Genomic DNA, 27,255 nt, shown 5'->3' with positions numbered 1-27,255 from the left:
CCCAAGCCGAAGTCACTGAGGTGGTTTGCAAGCTCCTCGGTGGCAAGGAGTGGCACCGAGGGTGGATGAGATCCGCCCTGAGTATCTCAAGTCTCTGGATGTTGTGGGGCTGTCTTGGTTGACACGCCTCTGCAACATCGCGTGGCGGTCGGGGACAGTGCCTCTGGAGTGGCAGACTGGGGTGGTGGTCCCTCTTTTTAAGAAAGGGGACCGGAGAGTGTGCTCCAATTATAGGGGAATCACACTTCTCAGCCTCCCAGGGAAAGTTTACTCCAGGGTACTGGAGAGGAGAATTCGACCAATAGTCGAACCTCGGATCCAGGAGGAACAATGCGGTTTTCGTCCTGGTCGCGGAACACTGGACCAGCTCTATACCCTTCATAGGGTGCTCGAGGGTTCATGGGAGTTTGCCCAACCAGTCCACATGTGCTTTGTGGATCTGGAGAAGGCATTTGACCGTGTCCCCCATGGTATTCTGTGGGGGGTGCTTCGGGAGTATGGGGTTCGGGGCTCTTTGCTAAGGGCTGTCTGGTCCCTGTACGAACGGAGCAGGAGTCTGGTTTGCATTGCCGGCAGTAAGTCAGACCTGTTCCCAGTGCATGTTGGACTCCGGCAGGGCTGCCCTTTGTCACCGATTCTGTTCATAATTTTTATGGACAGAATTTCTAGGCGCAGCAAGGGGCCGGAAGGAATCCTGTTTGGGAACCACAGGATTTCATCTTTGCTTTTTGCGGATGATGATGTCCTGTTGGCTTCTTCAAACCAGGACCTTCAGCATGCACTGGGGCGGTTTGCAGTCGAGTGTGAAGCGGCTGGGATGAGAATCAGCACCTCCAATTCCGAGGCCATGGTTCTCGACCGGAAAAGGGTGGCTTGCCCTCTCCAGGTTGGTGGAGAAGTCCTGCCTCAAGTGGAGGAGTTTAAGTATCTCGGGATCTTGTTCACGAGTGAGGGAAGGATGGAGCGTGAGATCGACAGGCGGATCGGTGCAGCCTCCGCAGTGATGCGGTCGCTTTACCGGTCCGTCGTGGTGAAGGAGCTGAGCCAAAAGGCGAAGCTCTCAATTTACCAGTCGATCTACGTTCCGACTCTCACCTATGGTCATGAGCTTTGGGTAATGACAGAAAGAACAAGATCGCGGATACAAGCGGCCGAAATGAGTTTCCTTCGCAGGGTGGCTGGGCACTCCCTTAGAGATAGGGTGAGAAGCACAGTCACTCAGGAGGAGCTCAGAGTAGAGCTGCTGCTCCTCCACATCGAGAGGAATCAGCTGAGGTGGCTCGGGCATCTTTTTCGGATGCCTCCTGGATGCCTCCCTGGGGAGGTGTTCCAGGCATGTCCCCCCGGGGAAGACCCAGGACACGCTGGAGGGACTATGTCTCTCGGCTGGCCTGGGAACGCCTCGGTGTTCTTCCCGAGTAGCTGGCCAAGGTGTCTGGGGAAAGGGAAGTTTGGGCTTCCATGCTCAGACTGCTGCCTCTGCGACCCGGTCCCGGATAAGCGGAAGGGGACGAGACGTGTGTGTGTGAGATATATATATATATATATATATATATATATATATATATATATATATATATATATATATATATATACACACACACATACACACATTATAGTGTGTGTGTGTGTGTGTATATATATATATATATATATATATATATATATATACACACACAGTGTTTCCCACAGACCAGGTAGCAATTTGTGGTGCTCCACTGTGCCGATGAGGGAATCGTGCGCGGTGGTGTCGTGGCGGTCGGTGGAGTCGGTCATTGGGGTGTATGCAAAGTGTTTACAGCGGGCGGTGTTCAAACACACAGTATTTTTCTTCAGAGTCACCTGCTGGGACTATTTTAAAGCTACAAGAAGCATTTGAGATTATTCAGTTCAATCTAAATTCTTTTAAGTTCTTTAAGAGAAGGCAGCTAAAACAATTTTTACCAGAACCCTGCCTGGTTTCATTCCTCGACCCAACTTTACATTACAGGGCAGGCCATTAGTTTGCTGGGCTTGATGTTGGTGGAAAACCTGTCTTTTAAATTTATGAAAATTACTCACCAAAATTGAAGTTAAAGTTTAGTTTTTTGCCTTTTTGGTGGCAATCTTTCATATCATTCTTTAGTTGACATTCAAGGAATAAATTGCAAAAAACAAGCTGGAGGTTTTTATTTTAAATATTGAACTCAACACTTACCTCAACCAATACTAAAGTGAAAGAAATTGTATAATGTAACAACAAAATAATAATAAAATATCATAATTAGATGTAAGAAATCACTTAAGGTAACACCAAGGCAACTAACAATAATGAAAAAGCATTACCCTAATTGGTGCAAAGCCTGCATGCCCTATCAGAGCATTTAATTCAGCTGCCAGTGTGTGTGTGTGTGTGTGTGTGTGTGTGTGTGTGTATCAGTGATGCAGTGATGGTTTATCTACTTCCCCAATAAAGCTAATAAAGATGTTTCTTAAAATATTCAGATTAGAGATGCACCGATTGCAATTTTTTGGGCCGATTCCGATTTTCCATGGAATGTGACCTGCCGATACCGATTTTGGCCGATTCCGATTTCATTTTTTCAAACCACTTCACAGCACACACAGACTATTTTCTTTTTATCTTTTCTTTAATAGAACATTCTGCCAGATTTTCAGGAATACATTTTCAACACCTCAAAGGTTGAAAACAAACAAAAAGGCATTGTTCTTTGTAAAATCTTTCTTCATGTTTGGTATTAACATATTAATTCCTGAAATAGGAAATTCACACATTTTTTTTTTTTTTCTTTTCCCATCCAATATCTGCCACAAAACAACTTCTCCCTCATATTATTTGCCTACTGCTATGGGACACACTTTCATAAGCCTATTTAGATCTGAAAACTTATGCCTTATAGAACAACCCATTTCTTCATTCAGTATCAAAATACAAAATTTCCAGTCATATTTATACCATAGCCATTCTATCATCTTTGTCAAATGTGTATTTGTAGAGTAATTTCCAATGGAATCAAGTGCAACCAAGGTTGTAAAACAAACAAAGACTTTTTTTTCTCTCTCTCTTTGTACAAATCTAACTAGATGTTTAGTAATAGGCTAACGTATTAATTCCATAATGGGAAATTCACACAACCACAAACATTTTCTTCTTTTCACATCCAATATCTGGCACAAAAAAAAATTCACTATATTTGGATATATAATATATCCAAATATAGTGAATTTTTTTTTTTTTGTTAACGGTGCGCGCGCCGGAGCTCGTTAGGCGCGCAGGACTGACACTGTTCTGCGCAAGCGCAACACAATCGCACTAGAAAGCATATTCAAGCTGCCAGTGTAGCTGCAGTCTTTTTAGTTGCGAATTATGAGTATTTCCACTTTCATCTCTATGTGATACACAAGTTTTGATCGGCAGAAAATCGGCATATTTTAATTTTAACCGTCCGGTCACCAGTCATGGCCGATCACGTGAAAATCGGCCGATTCCGATCAGCAGCCGGTCAATCGGTGCATCACTGGTTCAGATTTTATGCTTCAGATAGCATCAACTAGGCATCCCCGCGAGTATAACATTTTATTTAGACTAGTGGGAAATCCTTATTTATTGTGAATGTCAAGCCATTATTAATAACTTGCATGAATGCTGAAGCAGGATAAACGGGATAATGCAATAAGGTCGGTTCCTTGCGTCAAGCTGCTACTGTATGCATCAAAATTGGTTTATAGCCTGACTCAGGGATGTCCGTTTCCTGTAAGCCAAGAAGGCTATGATAAAGCTCATCACAAGCACGACGTAGGCTACCTTTTAAAATAAGGGGTCGGAAGGCGAATCGGGAAGGCTGCGTTATTTTTAATTAGCCTAACAGGCCTACTTGCAGTCTGGGTATATGTGCAATGGCAGGCCTGTGGACCCGCCCCTCTATCTCTGTGTGGGTGTGCGCGCACGCATGAACGAGAAGAAAGAGCACTATGAATGAACGGAACGGTATGCAACGGAATTTTTTTTTCAAAATCGCGAGTCTGATTGTGTGGCGCTAGGAATCCATTGTGTGGCGCTGCGCCACACAATAGTCTATGTATGGGAAACCCTTTTTATATATATACACACACACACACACACACACACACACACACACACGTGTGTGTGTATATATATATACACTAGTGCATCTCAAAAAAATTTGAATATTGTGAAAAAGAAGAAAGTGAATGTTATATTATAGACTCTTTACACAAACTAAAATGTTTCAAGCATTTTTCTATTTCAATTTTAATCAGTATGGCATACAGTACAAAAACATAAAAAAATCTCAAAATATTAGAATATTTCATTTTGAGTTTGAGTAAAACAGTATGAACACAGTGTATATCTTGGTCTAGTTCAGTACACACAACCACAATCATGGGGAAGACTGCTGACTTGACTGTTGTCCAGAAGATGATCACTGATGCCCTCCACAAAAAGGGTAAGCCACAAAATTTCATTGCTGAAAAGGGTGGCTGGAAAAGGTTCACAAGCAACAGGGATGGCTGCAGTCTTGAGAGGATTGTCAAGAAAAGTTGATTCAAGAACTTGGGAGAGCTTCACAAGGAGTGGACTGAGGCTGGTGTCAGTGTATCAAGACCCATCACGAACAGACATCTTCAAGAAAGGGGATACAACTTTCGCATTCCTAATATCAAGCTACTCCTGAACCAGAGACAATTGGCCCTTTTCCACTACCCTTTTTCAGCTCACTTCAGCTCGCTTCAGCTCACTTCAGCCCGACACGGCTCGCGTTTCGACTACCAAAAAACAGCACAACTCAGCTCGCTTCAGCCCTGCTTAGCCCCTAAAACTTGCACCGTTTTGGAGTGGGGCTGAAGCGAGCCAAACCGTGCCGAGTGGGGCTAGGGGCGTGAGCAGACACTCCCCTGTGCACTGATTGGTGAGGAGGAGTGTCCTCACATGCCCACACACGCCCCGCGAGCACGCTGCGATCTGTAAACACCATAAACCCGGAAGAAGGAGAATTACGCATTACGAGAATTATGAAGCCTTATGCGCCTCGCCTCATCTATACGCTCTTGCCAGTATCTGTTGGCGTTGTCGGTGACAACAAGCCACAGCACCAAGACCAGCAACACTAACGACTCCATGTCCTCCATGTTTATTGTTTACTATTCGGGTCGTGAGACTACCGCTTAAAAGATCACTGATGTCACTGTTTGCGCTGCTTAACGACATCACGTAACGTCCACCCACTTTCGCTAACTCCACCCAATGTATCCACCCACTTCCAGCCAGCACAGTTCAGCACGGTTGTAGTCGAAATGCAACTCCAACAGCCCCGCTCAGCTCGACTCAGCACGGCACGGCTCAGCCCGACTCAGCCGCGTTTGTAGTGGAAAAGCGGCAAATGTCAGAAGTGTCTTATCTGGGCTAAGGAGAGAAAGAAATGGACTTCCTCAGTGGTCCAAAGTCCTCTTTTCAGATGAACGTACATTTTGCATTTGATTTGGAAATCACGGTTCTAGAGTCTGGAGGAAGAGTGGAGAGGCACAGAATCCAAGGTGTTTGAAGCCCAGTGTGAAGTTTCCACAGTCTGTGATGATTTGGGATGCCATGTCATCTGCTGGTGTTGGTCCACTGTATTTTATCAAGTCCAAAGTCAACACAGCCATCTACTGTACCAGGAGATTTTAGAGCACTTTATGCTTCCATCTGCTGACAAGCTTTTTGGAGATGCTGATTTCCTTTTCCAGCAGGACTTGGCACCTACCCACAGTGCCAAAACTACTTCCAAATGGTTTGCTGACCATGATATTACTGTGTTTGATTGGCCAGCCAACTTTCCTGACCTGAACCCCATAGAGAATCTATGGGGTATTGTCAAGAGGAAGATGAGAAACACCCGACCCAAAAATACAGATACGCTGAAGGCCACTATCAAAGCAACCTGGGCTTCAATAACACCTCAGCAGTGCCACAGACTGATAACCTCCATGCCACACCGCATTGATACAGTAATTCATGGTAAAGGAGCCCCAACCAAGTATTGAGTGTATAAATGAATATACTTTTCAGAAGTTGAACATTTCTGTATTGTAAATCCTTTTTTTTGATTGATCCTAGGGAATATTCTAATAATTTGAGATACTGGATTTCTGATTTTCATGAGCTATAAGCCATAGTCATCAAAATTAAAACAAAAAAGGCTGTAAAGTGAAATATTTAATTGTAATGAATATAGAATATATGAAAGTTTACTTTTTGAATTAAATTATGAAAAAATGGAACTTTTTCATGGTATTCTAATTTTTTGAGATTCCCTAGTGTATGCATGTGTGTGTATATGTGTGTGTGTGTGTGTATATATATTATATCAGGGCTTTACATTAACTTTTTTGCTCACCGGCCACTGTGGCTAGTGGTTTTCCCGAGTCACTAGCCATTCAGCCTTTTCACTAGCCACAATTTTGTTGCCAGGAAATTGCATTTTTTTCTTCACCATCATATGTTAAAGTTCGGAAGATCTAGATTTAATTATGAATGGCAGCGTATAATGTATCTCTACAGGAGCACTCAAGTATTCAGTGCTGTTAAGGTCACTCCCTATATGAAAACATGCAACCAATTCAGACAAAAATATAAACAGAGTATTCTGTTTATTGAACTCAAATTCAAGCCCCTTACAATATGAAATATCGTATAATATGAAAAATAACATTCAGTACAACTGAACTGATTCTAATATTAAAAGCCCGATTCAAAACATTTATCACTGAAAAACATTTGATGTTTTGATATGCAAGTATTGTGTATTATCAAGCATTATGTATATTATGTATTGTCTATTAATTTTGTGTGTGTGTGTGAACATGTGTAGAGAGAGACATTAAATGTCCTCATTACATTCATCATCAGATGAGTCTGAATGGTCCATGAAAAATGGTCTTCGTGACCTGAGGCTTCCAGCAGGCTGTAAGTTGATAGCTGGGGCGGATCAACTTCTTTACAATCGTGTGAACGTTTCTAAACAGCAGCGCCATCCTCTCCAGCTCAGCCGACTTCATGACCGCCAGGGACTGAAAGCAATGCGGTCCTGTAGTGAACCAGCTGTCTTCGCCTGTTTTGATGTTATAGGACCGATGTGTGCATTTGACTTTTCGTGGTCCTTTCTGGTTTCGAGTTTAAAATTACTGGTCTTACTGTCTTTGCCAGACTTTCTACAGTCTTCGCAGTACAGGATATTTTCGGTTTTGCTATGAACTAGCCAATCTTGCCCGAACTTCCATTTGTCATTGAACTGTCTTATCTTCCTATTAGCGTCTTGTTCATCTCCATGGCCGCAGCCAGCTCTGAGGCCCCCGCGGTCCAGACCTCAGTCATTTTTAAGAGCTGAAAATACATTTGTACACTAAATATTCAACTGGATAAAAAAAAAATAAAGAATAACATTAAAACGTCTCCATAAAAAGTGCATTGTTAACTAGAGCCGACAATTCCCCTGTGGGAAATTGTGAGAGTGATGCAGTGCGCGTAGCAGTCACAGTTGCAGGAGCTGAGCTGTACTGTGTGAATGTTTGACTTGCCTTGATGCTACAAGCCTGTGTCTCTCTGAGAGGGAGCAGCCCTTCCCTCCTGTGTGTGTGTGTGTGTGTGTGTGTGTGTGTGTGTGTGTGTGTGTGAGAGCGAGCAGCCCCTCCCCTACCTGCACGCTGCGAGCAGAGACACAGAGAAGCACACAAAAAGGGCAGTTTTTCCTCAGAGGGCACCCTCCAAACAACGGGGATTTACTGGAAAACGGAAGGAGATATTCACAAAATTCTTTCACATTGAGTGCCACAAGGGTCTCCTGAACATATTGATGTAATTAGTGATGCAGACTGCAGTCAGCATCGCTATTGTTCTTCTGCGTGTTTCTTCTTACTTAAACTTATTCATCTTCCGTACAAATTTCGATTTCGAATAACTCAATAACCGTACGTCACACACAGACAAGCAATATATCAAAACGTGTGGCTCGATCGGACTCGCTATGCTATTACTTTGTTCGTTATTCTACGATTTTTTTCGCGACATAGTCGCGAAAAAATCGTCCAAAATTTCCCATTCATTTCTATGGAATTAATTGAAAAACATGGCACTTTTTCAAACATCCGCTGCTCTGGCATGCTTTCACCTAGAGACATGATTCAAACTTTAAAACGTAGAGAAACTTCTCCTCTGTCGATCTGCCATTCAACTTTTCTGCTGGATTCTATACTTTTGGATCAGTCCCCGCTCAAACACCATGTGGGTACCTGGAGAAAATCTGGCTTTCCAATGGGTGTCTATTGCGTTACACACCAGTGGGGCTCAGGAATTTAGAGTGTAGGCAGCCTGAAAAAAAAAAGCTCAAACTTTCTCTTTTAAACTGTGATTTCAGCCACAATTCTCACTCTACACACACACAATTTTCTCAAAAGTAGTAGCCACACTTGTCCTGATTCACACAATGTGTCTACCTACACGATAGGATTTACAGTTTTTGAATGAGAAGCCTGAAAGTAAGGAGAGGACAGGCGCGCTTCCCCATAGACTCCCATTATAACCATGGCAGAAAAGTCACTCGTCTTTAACTCGCTCTAGTGACCTCATTTTTTACACTACAGACAAAAAAAATTACATCAATGTGTTCAGGAGAGCCTTGTGGCGCTCACTGTGAAAGAAGTTTGTGAATATCTCCTTCTGTTTTCGTGTAAATCCCCATTGTTTGGGGGGGTCCCCCCTGAGGAAAAACTGCCCTTTTTGTATGCTTCTGTCTCTTCGCTCAGTGCGCGGGTGGGGGAGGGGCTGCTCGCTCTCACTCACACACACACACACACACACACACACAGGAGGGAGGGGCTGCTCCCTCTCGGAGAGACACAGGCTTGTAGCTTCATGGCAATTCACACATTCACACAGTACAGCTCAGCTCCAGCAACTGTGACTGCCACGCGCACTGCATCACACTCACAATTTCCCACAGGGGAATTGTCTCTAGTTTTTTTTGTCTGTAGTGTAAAAAATGAGGACACTAGAGCGAGTTAAAAATAAGTGACTTTTCTGCCGCGTTTATAATGGGAGTCTATGGGGAAGCGTGCCTGTCCTCTCCTTACTTTCAGGCTTCTCATTCAAAAACTGTAAATCCTATCGTGTAGGTAGACACATTGTGTGAATCAGGACAAGTGTGGCTACTGCTTTTGAGAAAATTGTGTGTGTAGAGTGAGAATTGTGGCTGAAATCACAGTTTAAATGAGAAAGTTTGAGCTTTTTTTTCAGGCTGCCTACACTTGAAATTCCTGAGCCCCACTGGTGTGTAACGCAATAGACACCCATTATAAAGCCTGATTTTTGTCCAGGTACCCACATGGTGTTTGAGCTGGGACTGATCCAAAAGTAGAGACCCTAACAAAAAAGTTGAATGGCAGATGCACAGAGGACAAGTTTCTCTATGTTTTAAAGTTTGAATCATGTCTCTAGGTGAAAGCATGCCAGAGAAGCAGATGTTTGAAAAAGTGCTATTTTTTCAATTAATTCCATAGAAAATGAATGGGAAATTTTGGGTGATTTTTTTTCGCGACTACGTTGCGAAAAAATCGTATTTTGATGAACAAAGTAATAGCATAGGAAAATTTTGATTTTTTAATTCATATTCATGCATTCTGGTGCAATTTAAGGTGAAATTAACAAAATATGAATAATCTTATTTTCATTAACATTATTATATCTATTTGTTTCCATTTCTTGTTCTATCAATTTCTTAGTTACAATTAAACATTTCCTTTGTTGTTCTCTGTTTAACACATGCTGTTGATTACTGTTTTACATTAACAATTGTTTGTCTAAGTTTTAGAATAAGCTAAGTTTTGCCTCACCATGCAACTAACTTGTTTATAGAATAAGCTTTGCCTGTAACCCACCCTGTGTGATGTAGACATATATTTTCCTTTTTTGTCATGGTTTCAAGTTTGGCTCATATATTCTCAACATTGTAGATATTGAATTCTCACCACTGTAGATATTCTTATAGAAATAGAAGTACAATGAACTTTTTAAATACACCTTTATATAATAGCCACAAGACAGACACACACACACAGGTCAGTCCCAAGTCTGGATGAAAGGTGAGGTTGTCATACTAACCCTTATCATGCTGGATTTAAATGGGCATTTTTATTGCCCATGAAGTTTTATTTCTTAATTAATAAAATATAATGAGAATCATTGGACAAACCATACATTTCCTGAAAGGGTGGACTTTGGGGAATAATCTAGTGAGATTTTTGCAAAGCCTTACCTGCTCGGGGGTGATTTATAACCCTAATTGCCTGTTAATTAGCTAATTAACAGGTATGCTCAGGTGAGCCAAAAAGGGGTGAAATGTATTTTTTTTAATAAGACAAGATATAAACACCAAATTTTCAGGATATGTCCTTGGGGGAACTAGTAGTAAATTTTTGCAAATTCAGCTCATTTGCATAAACCGTTGCCATGGCAACAGCAGATACCCTAGCAACTGGGGGTATACTGGGTTTAGCATGGTCTGGTTGTACCAGAGAGGGTCAGAATAGTTATTATTTTTGTTGTAATGAACAGTCCTTGTTTGGCTTGTTTGGCTATTTTGATAGATTTCATTATCTTTGGATATTTGAATAATATATGGGATCAGATCTAATTGGGGGCCAAGCTGCGCAGGCACCCATAGGGTTTCTACTGTTTCTTATTATTCAACGTTCTTCTGCCTCTGCAAGTCTATGGCAGCTCATAGAACCGTCTGGTAAAAAGTTGTGAAATTTTGCACACTGATTCTAGACAGTCTCAACATTCCTCTCAGCAAATTTCAGGCCTCTACCTCAAACCCTCTAGCGCCACCAACAGGTCAAAGTCGCAGGTACATTTCTGCTTGTAACTTTTGAACCGTTGGTCCAATTTTCAAGAGTTGGTATCCCTGGAATCCTTGGGCCAAGACGAATCCAACGCACCCTAAGACGTCATTTTCCGCCTGGACAGTTTGCCCACCATTTTGAATTTTGTGAAAATCAATTAAAATGCTTCTCCTCCCCCAATTTTTGACCAATTTTTCCGAGACTTGGTACATAGCATAATTGGACCAAGCTGCACAAAAGTTATGCTCAGTGTTTTGAATTTCATAAGCGTTTGGCCGTGGCAGCCAATCAAAGTTGGCTGCGCAGACGCAAAACAGGAAGTGTGCTCATATCTCGGCCGCCCTTTGGCGTATCTTAACGAAACTTGGTGGCATTATGCCCCACCCCTCCAAAAAGGCCCACAAAACATTTGGAACAAATTGGCCCCTAGGGGGCGCTATAACTAGGAAAAATGACTTTTGGCTCATATCTCATGATCCATTTTGGGTAGAAACAAAATTCCACTAACACTGGAATCTTTGGGTCAAGACGAATCCATCGCACCCTATGACGTCATATTCTGCCTTGTGGATTTTCCGCCATTTTGAATTTTGTTAAAATCATAGACATTCTATGGCAACCCATAGAACCGTCTGACGAGAGGTTGTGAAATTTGGCACACTGATTCTAGGCTGCCTCAAGGTTCTTGTCAGCAAATTTCAGCTCACCATCTCAAACTCTCTAGCGCCACCAACAGGTCAAAGTTGGAATTACATTTCTGCTTGTTACTTTTGAACCATACGTCTGATCGTCGAAATCTTAGTATCGCTGGAATCCTTCAGTCAAAACGAATCCAACGCGCCCTATGGCGTCATATTCCACCCGGTAGATTTTCCGCCATTTTGAATTTTGTTAAAATCAATTAAATTGCTACTCCTCCCTCAATTTTTGACCATTTTTTTCCCAAACTCACTGCATAACATCTTTGGAGTAAGCCACACAAAAGTTATCCAAGGGATTTTTGATTTTCATAATACTAGGCTCAAAAGCTTGGTATCCCTGGAATCCTTGGGCCAAGACGAATCCAATGCACCCTATGATGTCATTTTCCGCCAGGATAGTTTTCCTGCCATTTTGAATTTTGTGAAAATCAATTAAAATGCTTCTCCTCCCTCAATTTTTGACCAATTTCTCCCAAACTTGGTACATAGCAACTTTGGACTAAGCTGCACAAGGGCATTACCTGGCCCAAATGCATTCTGCTGGCCTGACGACTAGGCTCATAATCTGCTTGGCCCCCACATTGCTGCTTGTTTACCACATTATTTTATCTGTTCTTCTATTTCAGTCATAGCAACCATCATTTATACTTCATTTTTTAATCACTAAACGTTGATATACACGTGTAGCCATATTTCTTGGCAGTGTATCCTGAAATTTTGATATTAATATACAAAGTCTGAATGATTTTACACCATGTGAAGCTAAAGCGCGTGTTGAAATGCTGTTTTACGATTTGGCGCCATATTCGGCGAGTTGTAAACCGAGCGTGACATCGCGCACTCTGATTGGCTGCCGAGTTCAAAATGAAACCGTTTGTTAACACCCGATAGTTAAATTATGCACGATCGTATTTATGAATGAATGACACCACTGAACTCTGTAGCGGAAGAGGCAGAAAGTGGTATAAAGATGGCGACGATCGGACAATGAGAAGTTTGTTTGTTTTTAGCTCAAACTGTTTACCTGGCCTGGTTGGGGAGCGTGGAGTTTGAACATATTTCTATTTGAATTTCACCGTTCTGATGGTCTCCTTGCCGCAACCGTCTTCGTCTACAAGATGCTATTTTCCTGCCAAAATGACGCTTCCGAACAGCGCTGAACATCTCTGAAGATGCACGAAGATGACACACTCCTGCCGCGGAGCGGAGGGTGACGAAAACAAAGATGGCGGACCTCGTATCGAAAAGGTGCATTTTACGAACAATTTCTTCACAATTCTGGGTAAAATATGAGTAATAAAATTGTTAATTTGTATCGAAAATGTACTGGCCCGCCTGGACCACTGTTTGGCCAAATTTAGTGGCCCGAACTGGCCCGAAAGACATAAACACTGCCGGGCCATCGGGCAAGTGCTAATGTCTAGGCCTGCCCCCACTGCCTGACTCAGGCCGGGGAGCCGTCTGGCCTTCAGCTGACACCCCCACCCCCCCCAGGCGGGTTAGGTAATCCGCCACAACCATCCGTGCCCCTGTCCTGTGGACCATCTCGAACTCAAATGGCTGAAGGGCTAGAGACCGAGTGATCTGCGCGTTGGCATCCTTCATGCGGTGGAGTCACTGGAGCTGGGCATGGTCAGAACAGAGGGTGAATGGGCGTCCTAGCAGGTAGTAGCGAAGAGTGAGTACTGCCCACTTGATGGCCAAACACTCCTTTTCTATGGTGCTGTACTTCGACTCACATGGAGAGCTTGCGGCTGATGGACAGCACTGGACGCTCCTCCCCCTCCACCACCTGGGACAAAACAGCCCCCAGCTCTCTGTCAGATGCATCAGTCTGTAAAACAAAAGGGAGCAAAAAGTCAGGAGAATGCAGCAGCGGGCCCCCACACATAACCGCTTTTACCTGAGCAAAAGCCCGGATCTGGCACCCCCTTTTTAGCGAGGTCAGTCAGCGGGCTGGTGATGTACGAAAAGTTAGACACGACCCACCTATAATAGCCAGCCAGCCCCAGGAACTGCCTGACCCCCTTTTTGGTCTTGGGTTACAGGCAGGCCACAATCACTGCAGTCTTATCAATTTGGGGATGGACCTGCCCATGACCCAAGTGGAAGCCCAGATACTGTACTTCCACCCATCCAGCTGCACACTTTTTTTTTTTTGGGGGGGGGGGGAGGTTTTGCTGTGAGCTCAGCAACCTCAGAACTACCCTCAGATGATGTAGGTGCCACTCCCAATCATTTATAGTAATGATTATATCATCTAAGTAGGCCGCCGCATACACATTGTGGGGAAGGAGAATTTGGTCCATGAGACGCTGAAACATCCCCGGAGCCCCAAACGACCCGAAAGGAAGGGTGACAAATTGGTGTAAGCCAAATAGTGTGGAAAAGGCTGTTTTCTCACAAGATAATGGAGTCAAGGGGATCTGCCAGTATTCCTTTGTCAAATCCAGTGTTGCGTAAAAGCAAGCTGCGCCTAACTGATCGAGCATTTCATCAATGCGGGGCATTGGATATGCGCCAAGTTTACACACCGAGTTGATTTTTCTATCGTCTAAACAAAACTGGACCAGCTCATCAGTCTTGGGTGCCAAGACCACCGGGCTGCTCCAGTCGCTGTGCGACTCCTCAATTACTCCCATCTTAAGCATAGCCTGAAGTTCATCCCGCACCACATTTTTCTTGTGTTCAGGGAGCTGATATGGGTGGCTGCACATGACCACCCTTTGGGGAGTCTCAATGTGGTGTTCTATGAGGTTGGTGCAACCAAGGAGGGGCGAGAACACATCAGAGAATTCCTCCTGCAACCTAATTACCTGTGCTCTCTGGGACGGTGAGAGGTGGTCTCCACAGGAGACCGGGATGAATTGGGCTGCGCTTTTTGGACTTCCCTCCAGTCCCAGCTCCACCCTCTCCATAACTCCTGTCGCCAGAGTGACAGGAACCTCCTCTCTCTAAGGTTTCAGGAGATTGAGGTGGTAAATTTGACGCGTCGCCCCTATCTGGCCATTTGACCTCATAGTCAAACTCCCTAATTTGCCATGTGACCATGGGCAGTAAAACGGGAGACTTTATCTCCCGGTGCAAATTCCCTTAGCCGTGCCCCTCTGTTGTACAGGTGAGCTTGACGTTCTTGGACCTGTAGCAAATTCTCCTAGGTTATGTGACTCAGTGCATGGAGTTTTGCTCTCCGGTCAAGAACATTTATTGAATTTCATTTTTACTTTGAGAAGGCTCCTCCTCCCAATTTTCTTTAATAATGTCTAAGACACCATGGGGCTTGTGCCCATACAGCAATTCAAATAGGGAAAACCTGGTGGAGGCTTTGGGACCTCGTTTACTGCAAACAACAGGGGGTCAAGCCACCTGTCCGAATTTTCAGCATCCCTATGAATGAACTTACGAATCAGTGTTTGGTTAAATCATTCGACCAGCCTGTCCATTTGCGGATGATGAACACTAATACAAATCAATTTAATCCCCAATAATTTGTGTAATTTGTGCAGTGTATGTGACAAATTTAGTGCCTTGATCAGTCAGAATGTGTTTTGGAATCCCGACTCAAGAGATAATGCATAATTGAATTGAATGCCTTTATTGTCATTACACAGATATACAACGAAATTTCAGTGCAACTCCTCAAGTGGTATATCCAGTATAAAAATAAAAGTCTAAGATTAAATAAGTGTAATATAAAAAATAGATTAAAACACATTTTAAATTTTAAAAAGGCTAATATAAAATAAGTAATATAAAACAGCACACATCACATACAGCAGACATTGACATAAAACAAGTTAATATATAGATGAGTAATTACACTTGTATTGGACAGTCCAGAAAACATTGCACAGAATATTGCACATACTTCAATGAAGAGTTGAGTTGTTTTATGGCACTCGGATAAAAACTCTTCATGAGTCTGGAGGTGGGGGCCTGTATGAAGCTACAGTGCCTTCCAGAAGGCAGCAGCATAAACAGGCTGTTTCCTGGGTGAGAACAGTCCTTAATGATGTTTTCTGCACGACGCAAGCATCTGCCGTTATATATATATCTGTCAGTGAGGGCAGCTGTGTCCATATAATGTCCTGTGCCGACTTCCTGGCTCTCTCCAGAGCCTTTTTGTCAGCCATGGTGCAGCTTTTAAACCACACCAAGATGTTGTGGGTGATGATGCTTTCCACAGAACATTTGTAAAAGGACAACAGCAGTTTCTGGGACAGGTTGACTTTTCTCAGTGACCTCAAAAAGTACAGTCTCTGCTGTGCTTTTTTTCATAAGAGCAGTGGTGTTAAATAGTCCATGTGAGGTCCTGAGAGATATGTGTTCTCAAGAATCTGAAGTTGCTGACCCTCTCCACAATGTCCCATTTGATGTAAAGAGGGGCAGGTTTCTGCCTCTTCATCTGAAAATCTATCACCAACTCCTTTGTTTTAGAGGAATTGAGTACCAGGTTGTTGTCAGAACACCAAGCAGTGAGTTTCTGAACTTCATCCCTTTAGGCAGTCTTGTCGTTATTATGTATCAGTCCTACCACAGTAGTGTCGTCTGCGAACTTAATGATGTTGCTCTCATGGACAGGTGTACAGTCATGGGTGTATAGTAAAGGACTCAGTACACAGCCCTGGGGGGGGCACCAGTACTGAGGGCCAGGACTGAGGAGTGGTGGAACCCCAGCTTAACTGACTGTGGACGGTCTGTTAAAGGAACAGTCCACCATACTTCCATAATGAAATATGCTTTTATCTGAATTGAGACAAGCTGCTCCGTACCTCTCCGAGCTTTGCGCGACGTCCCAGTCAGTCAGACGCGCTGTCACTCCTGTTAGCAATGTAGCTAGTCTCAGCATGGCCAATGGTATTTTTTGGGGCTGTAGTTGGATGCGACCAAACTCTTCCATGTTTTTCCTGTTTACATAGGTTTATATGACCAGTGACATGAAACAAGTTCAGTTACACAAATTGAAACGTAGTGATTTTCTATGTTATGGAAAGTCCGCACTATAATGACAGGCATACTAACACCTTCTGCGCGCTTCGGCAGTGCATTGATACCTGCAGCACCTAGGGGAACAGTTTGTCAGGAGTGGTGAGCTGAGGTGAAGTGAGGACCCAAGAGGAGACTCAGAAAACAGGCAGTGTAAAGAGAGAACTTCTTTTAATGAAGTATATGGCAGAAAGGCAAAAGGTACAGTAGGGCTCAGGCAAAAATCGGTCGTCAAAAAACAGGCCAGGAGGTCAAAAACACAGAGGAGCAGGTAGACATGATCAGGGACAAAAAACAGGACAGAAAAATCTTCACAAAAACTGATGAACACAGGGACAAGGGAAATCCAGGCAGAGGTTGCAAAAGGCACAATTCAAAATAGCAGGCAGGCAAAAAACAGGGACAAAAAAATGGACAGAAAAACTTGACAAAAAATAAGGAGAAATTCAGGCAGGGGGACTCAAGAGACCCAATACCAATGAGTTGTTGTGAGGTGAGGAAAGTCTACTAGGGACAGTCTGGCAAATGGAGTAGCTCTAAACAGTTCTTAAAAAGCCCTGGCTGATGGGAGAGGAGTGGTAGCAGGTGTGGGAGTGCTGCTTCAGGAAATGGCCTTCAGCAAGGCAAGACTGAATTTCTGTCCTGGATCCGGCCTGGAGCCGGCATGGAAGTCCCACAATCTAAGGCATGGGTGGACTGGGCCAGACTGTGACACAGTTAGGGGTTAGGTAGCTTGCACAAGGGCACTTCAGCCCAAGGCTGCCCCATGTTAACCTAATTGCATGTCTGTTTTGGATCCCATGGTGATGTACATTCCTCAGTCATGTCTGTGAAGATTCTCAGTCATCCAGATCATGGTAAACTGTGGGTGGTAAGAGAGCAACTGGACTTGCTTGAAGATTCTTGAAGACGTTTCACCTTTCATCCGAAAGGCTTCTTCAGTTCTGTCTGACTGGTAGGGAGCATCAGGTATTTATCCTCTCATGGATGAAAAGCTCATCTAAGGTGTTATTGAGTCATCCTGTTGGTGTTGGTCACTGGGGGCTGGTTGTGAACGGCCTCGAGAGAGTCGTTAGGATGATCAATGGATTGCCCGTTAGGGTGATCAATGGAATGCTGATTCTCTCTGTCCTCCTGTGAGTCACTGAAAACAGCTGGGTTTTGGTGTGCATTCAGTTGTCTGGGAAGTGTGCCAAGGAATGCATTGTAGGTGGCTGATAAATGATGTCTTAGACCCCCACCTCTGTTCAGTGATGGCCGTTCCAGGTTGACAAAAATGGCTTCTTTAACTCCTCGCTCATACCAACGATCCTCTCTGGCTAAAATGCATACGTTGCAATCCTGAAATGAGTGTCCTTTGTTGTTAAGATGAAGGTAGACAGCAGAGTCCTGGCCTGAGGAACTGGCTCTCCTGTGTTGAGCCATGCGCCTGTGAAGCGGTTGTTTTGTCTCCCCAATATACAAGTCCGTGCATTCCTCACTGCACTGAATGGCATACACTACGTTGTGGTGTTTGTGTCTGGGTATTCTGTCCTTAGGGTGGACCAGTTTCTGCTTCAGAGTGTTACTGGGTCTGAAATGTACCGGAATGCTGTGTTTGTAGAAGATCCTCCTGAGTTTCTCAGATAGACCAGAAATGTATGGAATGACAATGTTCTTGCGTTTGTTCCTGTTATCCTCCTTGTCCGTTATGTTCCTTTTTCTGCTCTTGAGGAAAGACCAGTTGGGATACCCGCAGTTCTGAAGTACTTTCTTGATGTGATTCTGCTCCTTCTCTTTTCCTTCTACCGTTGTAGGGATATTCTGAGCCCTGTGTTGCAAGGTCCTAATGACCCCCAATTTGTGTTCCAGTGGGTGGTGAGAGTCAAAGAGTAGGTACTGGTTTTGTGTGTGGGTTTCCGGTAGACCTCGATGCTCAGGCTTCTGTCTTGTCTAATGTGTACATCACAATCCAAGAAGGCTAGATTATTCCCACTGACGTCCTCCTGAGTGAAGTTGATGTTAATATCCACTGCATTGATGTGCTTAGAGAAGGCTTCCACCTCATGGATTTTGATCTTAACCCAGGTGTCATCCACATATCTGAACCAGTGGCTGGGAGCAACTCCTGAAAAAGTGTCAAGTCAAGTTTATTTGTATAGCACTTTTAACAATAAACATTGTCGCAAAGCAGCTTTACAGAATTTGAACGACTTAAACATGAGCTAATTTATCCCTAATCTATCCCCAATGAGCAAGCCTGCGGTGGTCAAGTGGTCAAAGCTTTATGTTCCACTTCCTCCATGTAAAGGTTGGCCACAATAGGGGATACCGGTGAGCCCATAGCGCATCCATGCTTCTGTCTGTAGAAACTTTCATTAAACTGGAAATAAGTGGTAGTCAGGTAGAGGTCAAGCAGGGTGCAAGTCTGGTCCGTGGTGAGGTTCGTTCTATCCAATAAGGTGCTGTCTCGAAGGAGTCGTTTTCTAACAGATTCAACTGCTTCTGTGCACCCACAGTTTACATTCCTCAGTCCTGGGTTTCGGCATCAGTGTAACAACTTTTTAACTTTGGTAAAAACAGAGGAATGGGAAGCAGGGTTCAGAACAGGTTAGTTCTTTTATTTTCATACACTTTTCAGTGACAAACACACACGCAACGGCGTGTCACAACTCTCTCATTCCTGACTGACTGAAAGACATACCAAAACACAGGTTAATAGACAACCAGTAATTTGACACAGGTGCACCTCATCACATGTTACCTGCTGGTTCAACCTGCCTCCTCACCTTTCACAGCCGACGCTCGATCACGATCGATAATTGCAGCATCCCAGCAATTATGGAAAGCATATATTTAATTGAAAATGGTACAAAGACAACATATCAAATGTTGATATTGAGATTTTATTTGTTTATAAAAATATCTGCTCATTTTGAGTTTGATGTCAGCATCATGTATGTAAAAAAAAAAATTAACATCTTACAATATTGTTTGGAAGTCTAGAATAAGATATTTTATTTTACAAAAAGTAACATCTCGTATATTGTTTTAACAATAAAAAGCTGTATAAATGATGGCGTGCAAATAGCAGTGTCCTTGGGGTTGTTGAGACATGGAGGGCTGGGAATACCATCTTGCCAACAGTTCAGGTAGGAGTCCTTTGAGAGTAAATGCTTTGGCTCTTGCAACATTCTGTTGTGTGGTGGTTGTTGTTTTTTCTCTAAACTGTTCTTCCGTGTCAGGACTCTTGGGGGGGAAGAAGGTATATTCCAACATGTAGCTAACACTAGGCCACAAATCTGCACCATCACTCCAATCATTTCGAGGAATTTTGTATGGATCATAACCACTAATAAACTCTAATTTCTCCATATATCTATCCTTTGCTTCTTTCTGACAAAGATTATCCAAGTAATACGGTAGTACAGCTTTTTTTTTTTTTTTCTTTGGCTGTAGTTTTCTTCAGGCAATAGACACCGGACATGTTCACTTGGCTTCAGTATGTGAACAGTATGTAAGCAAAGTTTGCTTGTCCCCCCAGGCATAGCCTAGCTACAGTTGCTAAGGTAAATGTGATGTCAGTGCAAGGGTGCTTGCCCACGCACTGAAGTGTCATGGTATCAGTGCAACAGCAAACTGCTTGAGGGCGTTTTGTTGTGTTTGGGGATTTCCCAGGGGTATTTCTGGTCTGCCTGAGTGCATCATGGTAGCAAACCAGTCCAAAACACTGATTTTCCTTCAACATATGGCCCAAACATCACAAAGTAGAAATCTGACGTGATTTTTCAGCAAGTGTCTGAGTAAAAAAAATAGCGTATTGGCAAATTTAGAGTGTGTGGGCATGAAATTAAAGCGCATCAGCCCTGAAACACAAAAATGCTCTGGAGAGAACACTGCCACTGTGTTGCATCATATCTACTTTTAACAACACACTCTGTAAACGTTTGGGAAGGTCTCATTGTTCTCATGAAGAGCAACTTAGCTAGTTATAAATGAGTCTGGTTTCTCATGGTACAGCTGTTGGAGCAACTGCTTCGTTGATGCTCTGGGTTTATTTTATTTTAACTTGCATTTGTGGATGCAGTAATGAAGTGTTTTCACAGACTGTTTTTTTCTGAAGTGTTCCTGAGCCCATACAGTGATTTACACAACAGACACATTTCTGCTTACAGTGTCGCCTGAAGATTACAGGCATCCAATGTCAGTTTTCAGCCTCGTCTCTTGCATACAGAGATCTCCAGATTCTCTGAATCTTTTAATGATATTATGTACCATAGATGATGTGATCCCCAAATTCTTTGCAGTTTTACATTGAGGAACGTTATTCTTAAATTGTTGCACTGTTTGCCCACGCAGTCTTTCACAGAGTGGTGAACCCCGCCCCATCTTTACTTCTGAGAGACTCCACCTCTCTGGGATGCTCTTTTAATACCCAATCATGTTACTAACCTGTTGCCAATTAACCAAATTATTTTATAAAATTAATTTTTTTTTAGCATTACACAACTTTTTCATTCTTTTGTTGCCCCGTCCCAACGTTTCTGAAATGTGTTGCTGACAGGACAGGAATTTCACGAGGGCCATGGCCCTCGTGCCCTCTCAATTTGGCCTTGTGCCCTTGGAAAAAAATATCTGCCATAAGGCCACAGTGGCCTTGATGCCCTGCGGTTTTGTAGTCTGCCTCGTGACTGCCAATAGGCTTTAACATCACCTGCGTCTATTGAGAAAAAAATACGTCTTTTGATGACAGTCTGGGTTCTTATTGGGCAACTCATCAGTGGTGGATCAGACTCGAGCTTGGCATGAACTGCTCCGACGTGCTATAATGACACCAATCTATCACCAGCCAACCAGGAGACTTAATCAAACGCATCCCCCGCCCACTTGTGTCTGCGTCTGAGACGTTGAATTTTCACAGAAGGAGGGAAGAAGTTGACTGAGGTAAGACTGTGTGATAAATTAATGAACGAATAAGATAGGAATTTCAACATATAGGGCTTAAGTTTGTTACCATTAAATAAGCATTGCTTGTACAGTAACGTTATGTCGTTATAACGTTGACCCACTTTTAACGTGCCGAGTACCGACTATAGCCGGTAACAAATGCTAATTAGCTTGCTGTCAAGTTTTTCCTTTGTCGAGCTTTAAGCGTAAGGTCATGGATGTTACTACTGCTTGTTCCTGCCGTAATATGATACGTGATATGTGCTGTTGTCTATTCATAGCCACTTTTTTAATCTATGCAGTTAGCATTGTTTTGTTACTAGTATTGTATGTTTCTTTTGAACTTTCAGGTTAACAGTGTAATAGTGTTGCAGTGTTCTGCAAATTTGTAATTTAATATTTCAGATCTTGAGATATGAAAGTGCTATTTTAAAAAATAAAAGGTCAGAAATGTTTTCTTTGTCATCTATTTAGTTCATTTTATTTCCTCAATAATTTTCCTTGATTGAGAAATTGGTCTGGGCTGTTATGGGTTAATCAGTAGCCTGCATGCTAGTATATGTTCCATTTACAGTCAAACATTTTGATGTACTCCAGGCTCAATTTTGATTAATCAAAAATCTGCGTAGTAGTACAGTAGTCTGAAGATGCTCTTGCACATTCGGTGTCAATTGAACAAAAATTATGAAAGGATATAGTTTTAATAAGTTTTACAATTTTTGAAGTGAGTGGATTGATGAGTTTAGATATGTTCAATATTTTCTTATCTTCAGGCATAAGTGTAGGAGATGTTTCTTTACCTGCTTGATAGTTTCGACTGAGACTCCAATCTTCCTCAGAAGAGTCATTAGTCCTTAAATTAAATTCATTATAGACGTGAACTTAAAATCATTGTTTTATTTCATGGCCTTGGTGCTCTGGCTTTTGGCCTTCGTGCCCTCAAAAAATTGACAGCACAAAAGGCCAAGTGGCCTTGCCCCTAAAATGATGAAATTCCAGGCCTGGTTGCGAACATCAAATTCAAAACCAACATATATTTTTCAAAAAACAGTTTCTCAGTTTCAACATTTGATATGTTGTCTTAGTAGTATTTTCAGTGAAATACAGGGTTTCCATGATTTGCAAATCTTTGCATTCTGTTTTTATTTATGTTTTACACAGCATCACAATTTTTTTTTTTGGAACTGGGGTTCTAATTAGCTGAATTGACTGGGTAGATTTATTTTTTTTGGCTACACATTAGTATAAAGAACTTCAAACATATTCAAAAGTTGGTTAAGTTTTTGTATGATGTCTGGATTGTCATTATAAATAACTGTGATGCCTTCTCTACCAGTTAGATGAGGCTAATGTATACAGTATAGCTGAGGATGAAGCATATAGCTTCATTTAAATGCGACATACTCGTTTGGTTTGATCCACATTTCCGTTTAACATAGTACATTGAACTCATGCAGCAGTACTACACTGATAGTGTTATAGTTAAATTATTACTTGTATGGTGGTAATTAAGGGCAATTAAATACATTGTTCTCCATGGGCCCTTTTAAAGTGGTGCACCGCTACGTTATAATTCTGGCCCGCCACCCTTCCCGTGGTCAAAAAAAAAAAAAGTAACTTCGTCATTATACACCAAATAAATCGTATTCACTTTATTATAATTTTGTAACTATTTAACACACAGAAGACCATTAAACAAATGCATGCGGGGCTACCTGAAGTGGCCACGCGATTGCAATAGAAAAACATCCAGCCGACTGCATACAGATATACGAGGGCATTCTACAGTTAAAACGATCGAAATTCGCACAAGTATTTGGAAGCAGACAACTTGCAGTAGCTGGAAGAGGTAAATTTGCTCTTTATTGAATCAATAATTTCAGACTAACGTGACCAAATATTGTTGAATTTCATAGACAGGAACAGTTTATGAAAAACAATAACGTTATCATTAAATTTCAGTGACAAAAATATCCAGTCAAATTTCTCATGAAATTGTGTATGCAAATTTCATTACTTCCGGTTAATTGAAAAAGCAAAACACAGTTTTGAGCGAAGGCATGTCCATGAAATTTTTTTATGGAGATTAGCGCTGTCGTATGTATTTGCATGGAAGTTCATTTATTTTTCACACAGAAAAAATAATTTTAGAAAATAAAATTTACATGACATATGCTATGTCATATTCATTTCGCTCAATACATTACGGATTCTGCATTTTGTAATTGCCGCAGCTTTTGGATTGCAGCATGTGTAGGAGGTTCACTGTTCATTGCAAAAATAAAATGTTTATTACATTAAAATAATGCAATTTTAGAACATAATTTGGCATAGGATCAATAAATAATTATCAACTGCTCCAGAAATAATCAAGAATGTATGTTTATATTTGAAACTGACAGCATATTTGCAGCTTTTCAGCGATATTGTGATGTGTGAAAATTTGCTCCTTATTTTTAGCGTTAAGATGCTAGAGGTTAGACAGTGCACATCAAAAAAAAAAAATCTGTCAACCTCTAGCTGGCTGGAGTATTGTTGTCTAAACTTTAAAAAAATGGTGGATTTCAATCAAGTGAGATCTGAAAATGGATTTGCGCCAATGGCTGGTGAAAAAGGGGGAGAAAAGGGTTAATGAAGAGGCTGCATCAAATCCACCTAAACAGAAGGCAGTCAGTACTTGTGATGGAAGCCCATCAGGAGACAGGCGCATCAGTCTCAACTGAAATGTCACTGTTATGAGTCTCACATTGACAATAAAGATATGTACAGTAAGAATGTTATTTTTTTTTTGTAAAATGATTTTAACAATGATTTAGCATTTCCTATACATTTATTGGCCAGCTTCACTGTCAAAAAAAGCCCAAAGTCCGTCAGCTCCAGGGGGGCTTTGCCTCCCTGGCCCCACACCGGGGCTCCGCCACCACCTTTTATTTTTGAAAAGTGGAGAATCCTGAAATAAGTACATAAGATCAAAATAAAACATTACTATAAGATTGTTTTAATATATGTGGTCATATATGAATAATAAGGATAAAAGTACAGATTATTTTCAGCAAACACATAATAAGCATATTTAATTTGACAACTTTTAAATCATGGAATGTCTCTGACTTGGTGTACTTGTGGGTCTGAAATGTAACTGAATAAGTCAACATTTTTCCACACTGTGAGCAGTGATCTGGCTTGTCTCCTGTGTGAATGCACTGGTATATTTGGAGATGGCTCTGCATAGTAAAACTCTTCCCACTGTGTGAGCAGTAATATGGCTTCTCTCCTTTGTGAACACACTGGTGTATTTGGAGACTGCTCTGATGAGAAGAACTTTTTCCACACTGTGAGCAGTGATGCGTGTTGGAGCCAGTATTTACTCTTTAGTGTGTGTGTGTGTGTGTGTGTGTGTGTGTGTGTGTGTGTGTGCACCTTCTACTGGCCTGGAGTGTATTGTGTCCAGGGGAACGATAAATACCTAGCTAGGAAAGGACCAGGTGTGGCTGATTGGAGGCAACAGCTTCTTATGTCTGTCTCCTGCTGTGCTCCAGTTTATCATCTTGTAGGAGTGTAATGGTACATGTATTCGTACCGCACTGTTTTGGTACAGGACTTTCGGTATGGTGCAGATGTGTACCGAATGCAATTTTTAACAGTAATTAACATAATTTAACTGTAATACATATGTTGTTAGCATGAAGAACTTCAAACGTATTGAATTTATGTCCAGGTTTTTGTGTTACACCTAGATAATCATTATAAATAACCCCGACGCCTCCTCCTCTACCAGTTAGACAAGGCTGGTGTGTATATAACTGTAACCAGGATGACTAGTTGCATTTAATGCTGTATACTCATTTGTTTTCATCCATGTTTCTGTTAAACAGTACATTAAACTCCTGATCAGTGATACGTTCATTAACAATTAGCGCTTCAGATATAAGAGATCTAATATTTAATCGTTCTACGTTTAGATCAAAGGTGCTGGCAGTGGCTGTACAGTCAGTATGATCTAATTTTATATTAATTAGATTACTAGAACAAACTGACTATTTCTCCTTTTTTGTATCGCTCGGGGAACAGACACATTCTCAACATAGTGGAACCTGAGTGATGGCTCTGTGCAGCTAGCAGACAGTCCGTTTAGTCTGTTTGTCTGCTCCCTGTCCTTAGCTCTGGATTGTCACAGATTAACTAGGCCTGTTCTGAGACTATTAGCTATGCTGTGAGAAATGAGAGCAGCACCTTCCCGAGTGGGATGGATACCGTCCTGCCCTAACAAATTTGTTGTTTGAGCTTTAGGTGTGTGAAGACATGAACACAGAGACATCCAAAGATGGAGGGACGTCAGAAGTCCATGTGAAGAAAGAGGAGACGCTGGAGCTGAATATCTCCAACCATGGAGACGACCTTGACAACCCACCTGAATGTCTTTCCATTAACATGGAAGATCATGACAATAAAGACCACCTCTGTAAGACATCAGCCCTCTCTGGTGCTCAGTAACACTCACTGTTTATTCTACCCTACACACTAACTAGTGCACTTAAAGTCCAATACAGTACATTTGGGATGTAGCCTCAGTCTCTGATTATTTAATCAACAAACTATGACAAAATTAAATTGAATTTGATATTTTTATTGATGGTGTGAACTTTGTCTATCGATGTATTTCACCTGACGTCACAGGGTCACGTGACGCCCCGGTGTCCACCATTTTGAACGTCAAGCTAGCTAATGTCAACAACAGTAGCTGGTATGTTACTGTAGCAATGTTTACGTTCAGTCATTTGGATGACTGTTAAAACCTTTCAGTCTCAAGTTTTTCCTTTACTGGATTTACTAGTTTACTTAGCTAGCGCGCCGGCAGGCTAGCGCGCGCTAGCTCCCAGTTTGCCCGAGCGCGCTAGCTCAGTAAACTAGTAAATCCAGTAAAGGAAAAACTTGAGACTGAAAGGTTTTAACAGTCATCCAAATGACTGAACGTAAACATTGCTACAGTAACATACCAGCTATGATGTTGTTGACATTAGCTAGTGCTTACAGCTAGTTGCTAATACACTGCTACAACTACACCGACCCTAATAATACAGTTCTTGGTCATTGCCTGATAACAGCAAATTTATAACGGGCCATGTCTCAACAGACTAAGAAGTTATTTCAATGACATTTAATAACGTTTTGTTTGTCCTGAGGACCGAAAGTAAATGAAAATGTGAACAAACCTTAGCTGTAATAAGATGGCGACCACCGGCTCCAGGGACGACCCGCTGATGTAGGCATGTTACCCACTTAGACCCAAACTCTTATACGCTTTCAGATCAATACCTGTGTATGGCGATGGGTTTTTAACGACATAGGTATACAGATCATGTGGGCCGAAGTCAGGTAAAGACGAGGGCTTCGTGTACTTCCGTACGTCAGTGAACAATCCTGGTGGAAGCAGGTAAACGTCGTTCTCTTAGCCTGCTAACCTCAATTTTTGCAAATACCTCTCCCTCTGCTCGCCCTGTAAATGCCCTACGTCGCTGGATAGTGAAGGTGTTTTCTGCATCTCGCTCCTTTTTCTTTTATGTTTTTCGTTTGTCGCCTTCCTCGCATTCGAACTGATTCAAGCCGTGCCGTCCAAAATGGCAGCATCACATGACTTGGTCACGTGGGTGAAGTACCTCAATAGAGAGTGTAATATGGTAGGAAGGAGTGAGAGAAACTAAGTAATTTTATATTGGGGCTGTCAAACGATTAAAATTTTTAA

At 42.2% G+C, this 27,255-nt stretch overlaps 1 protein-coding gene across 1 annotated transcript in view; it reads left to right on the top strand.

Annotated features, from left to right (window-relative positions):
* Positions 1-27,255, top strand: part of LOC132867680 (zinc finger protein 709-like) — a 197,027-nt gene that overhangs the window by 114,977 nt on the left and 54,795 nt on the right. The window contains exon 5 of the mRNA XM_060900687.1: positions 25,803-25,974. Coding sequence (XP_060756670.1) covers positions 25,803-25,974 — 172 coding nt within the window. The remainder of the gene's footprint in view (positions 1-25,802; positions 25,975-27,255) is intronic.

The sequence above is a fragment of the Neoarius graeffei genome, chromosome 19, assembly GCF_027579695.1.
Source record: "Neoarius graeffei isolate fNeoGra1 chromosome 19, fNeoGra1.pri, whole genome shotgun sequence".
NCBI classification, from domain to species: domain Eukaryota; kingdom Metazoa; phylum Chordata; class Actinopteri; order Siluriformes; family Ariidae; genus Neoarius; species Neoarius graeffei.
Note: the sequence above shows the minus strand (reverse complement) of the source record. Positions and strands in the feature narration are given on the sequence as shown.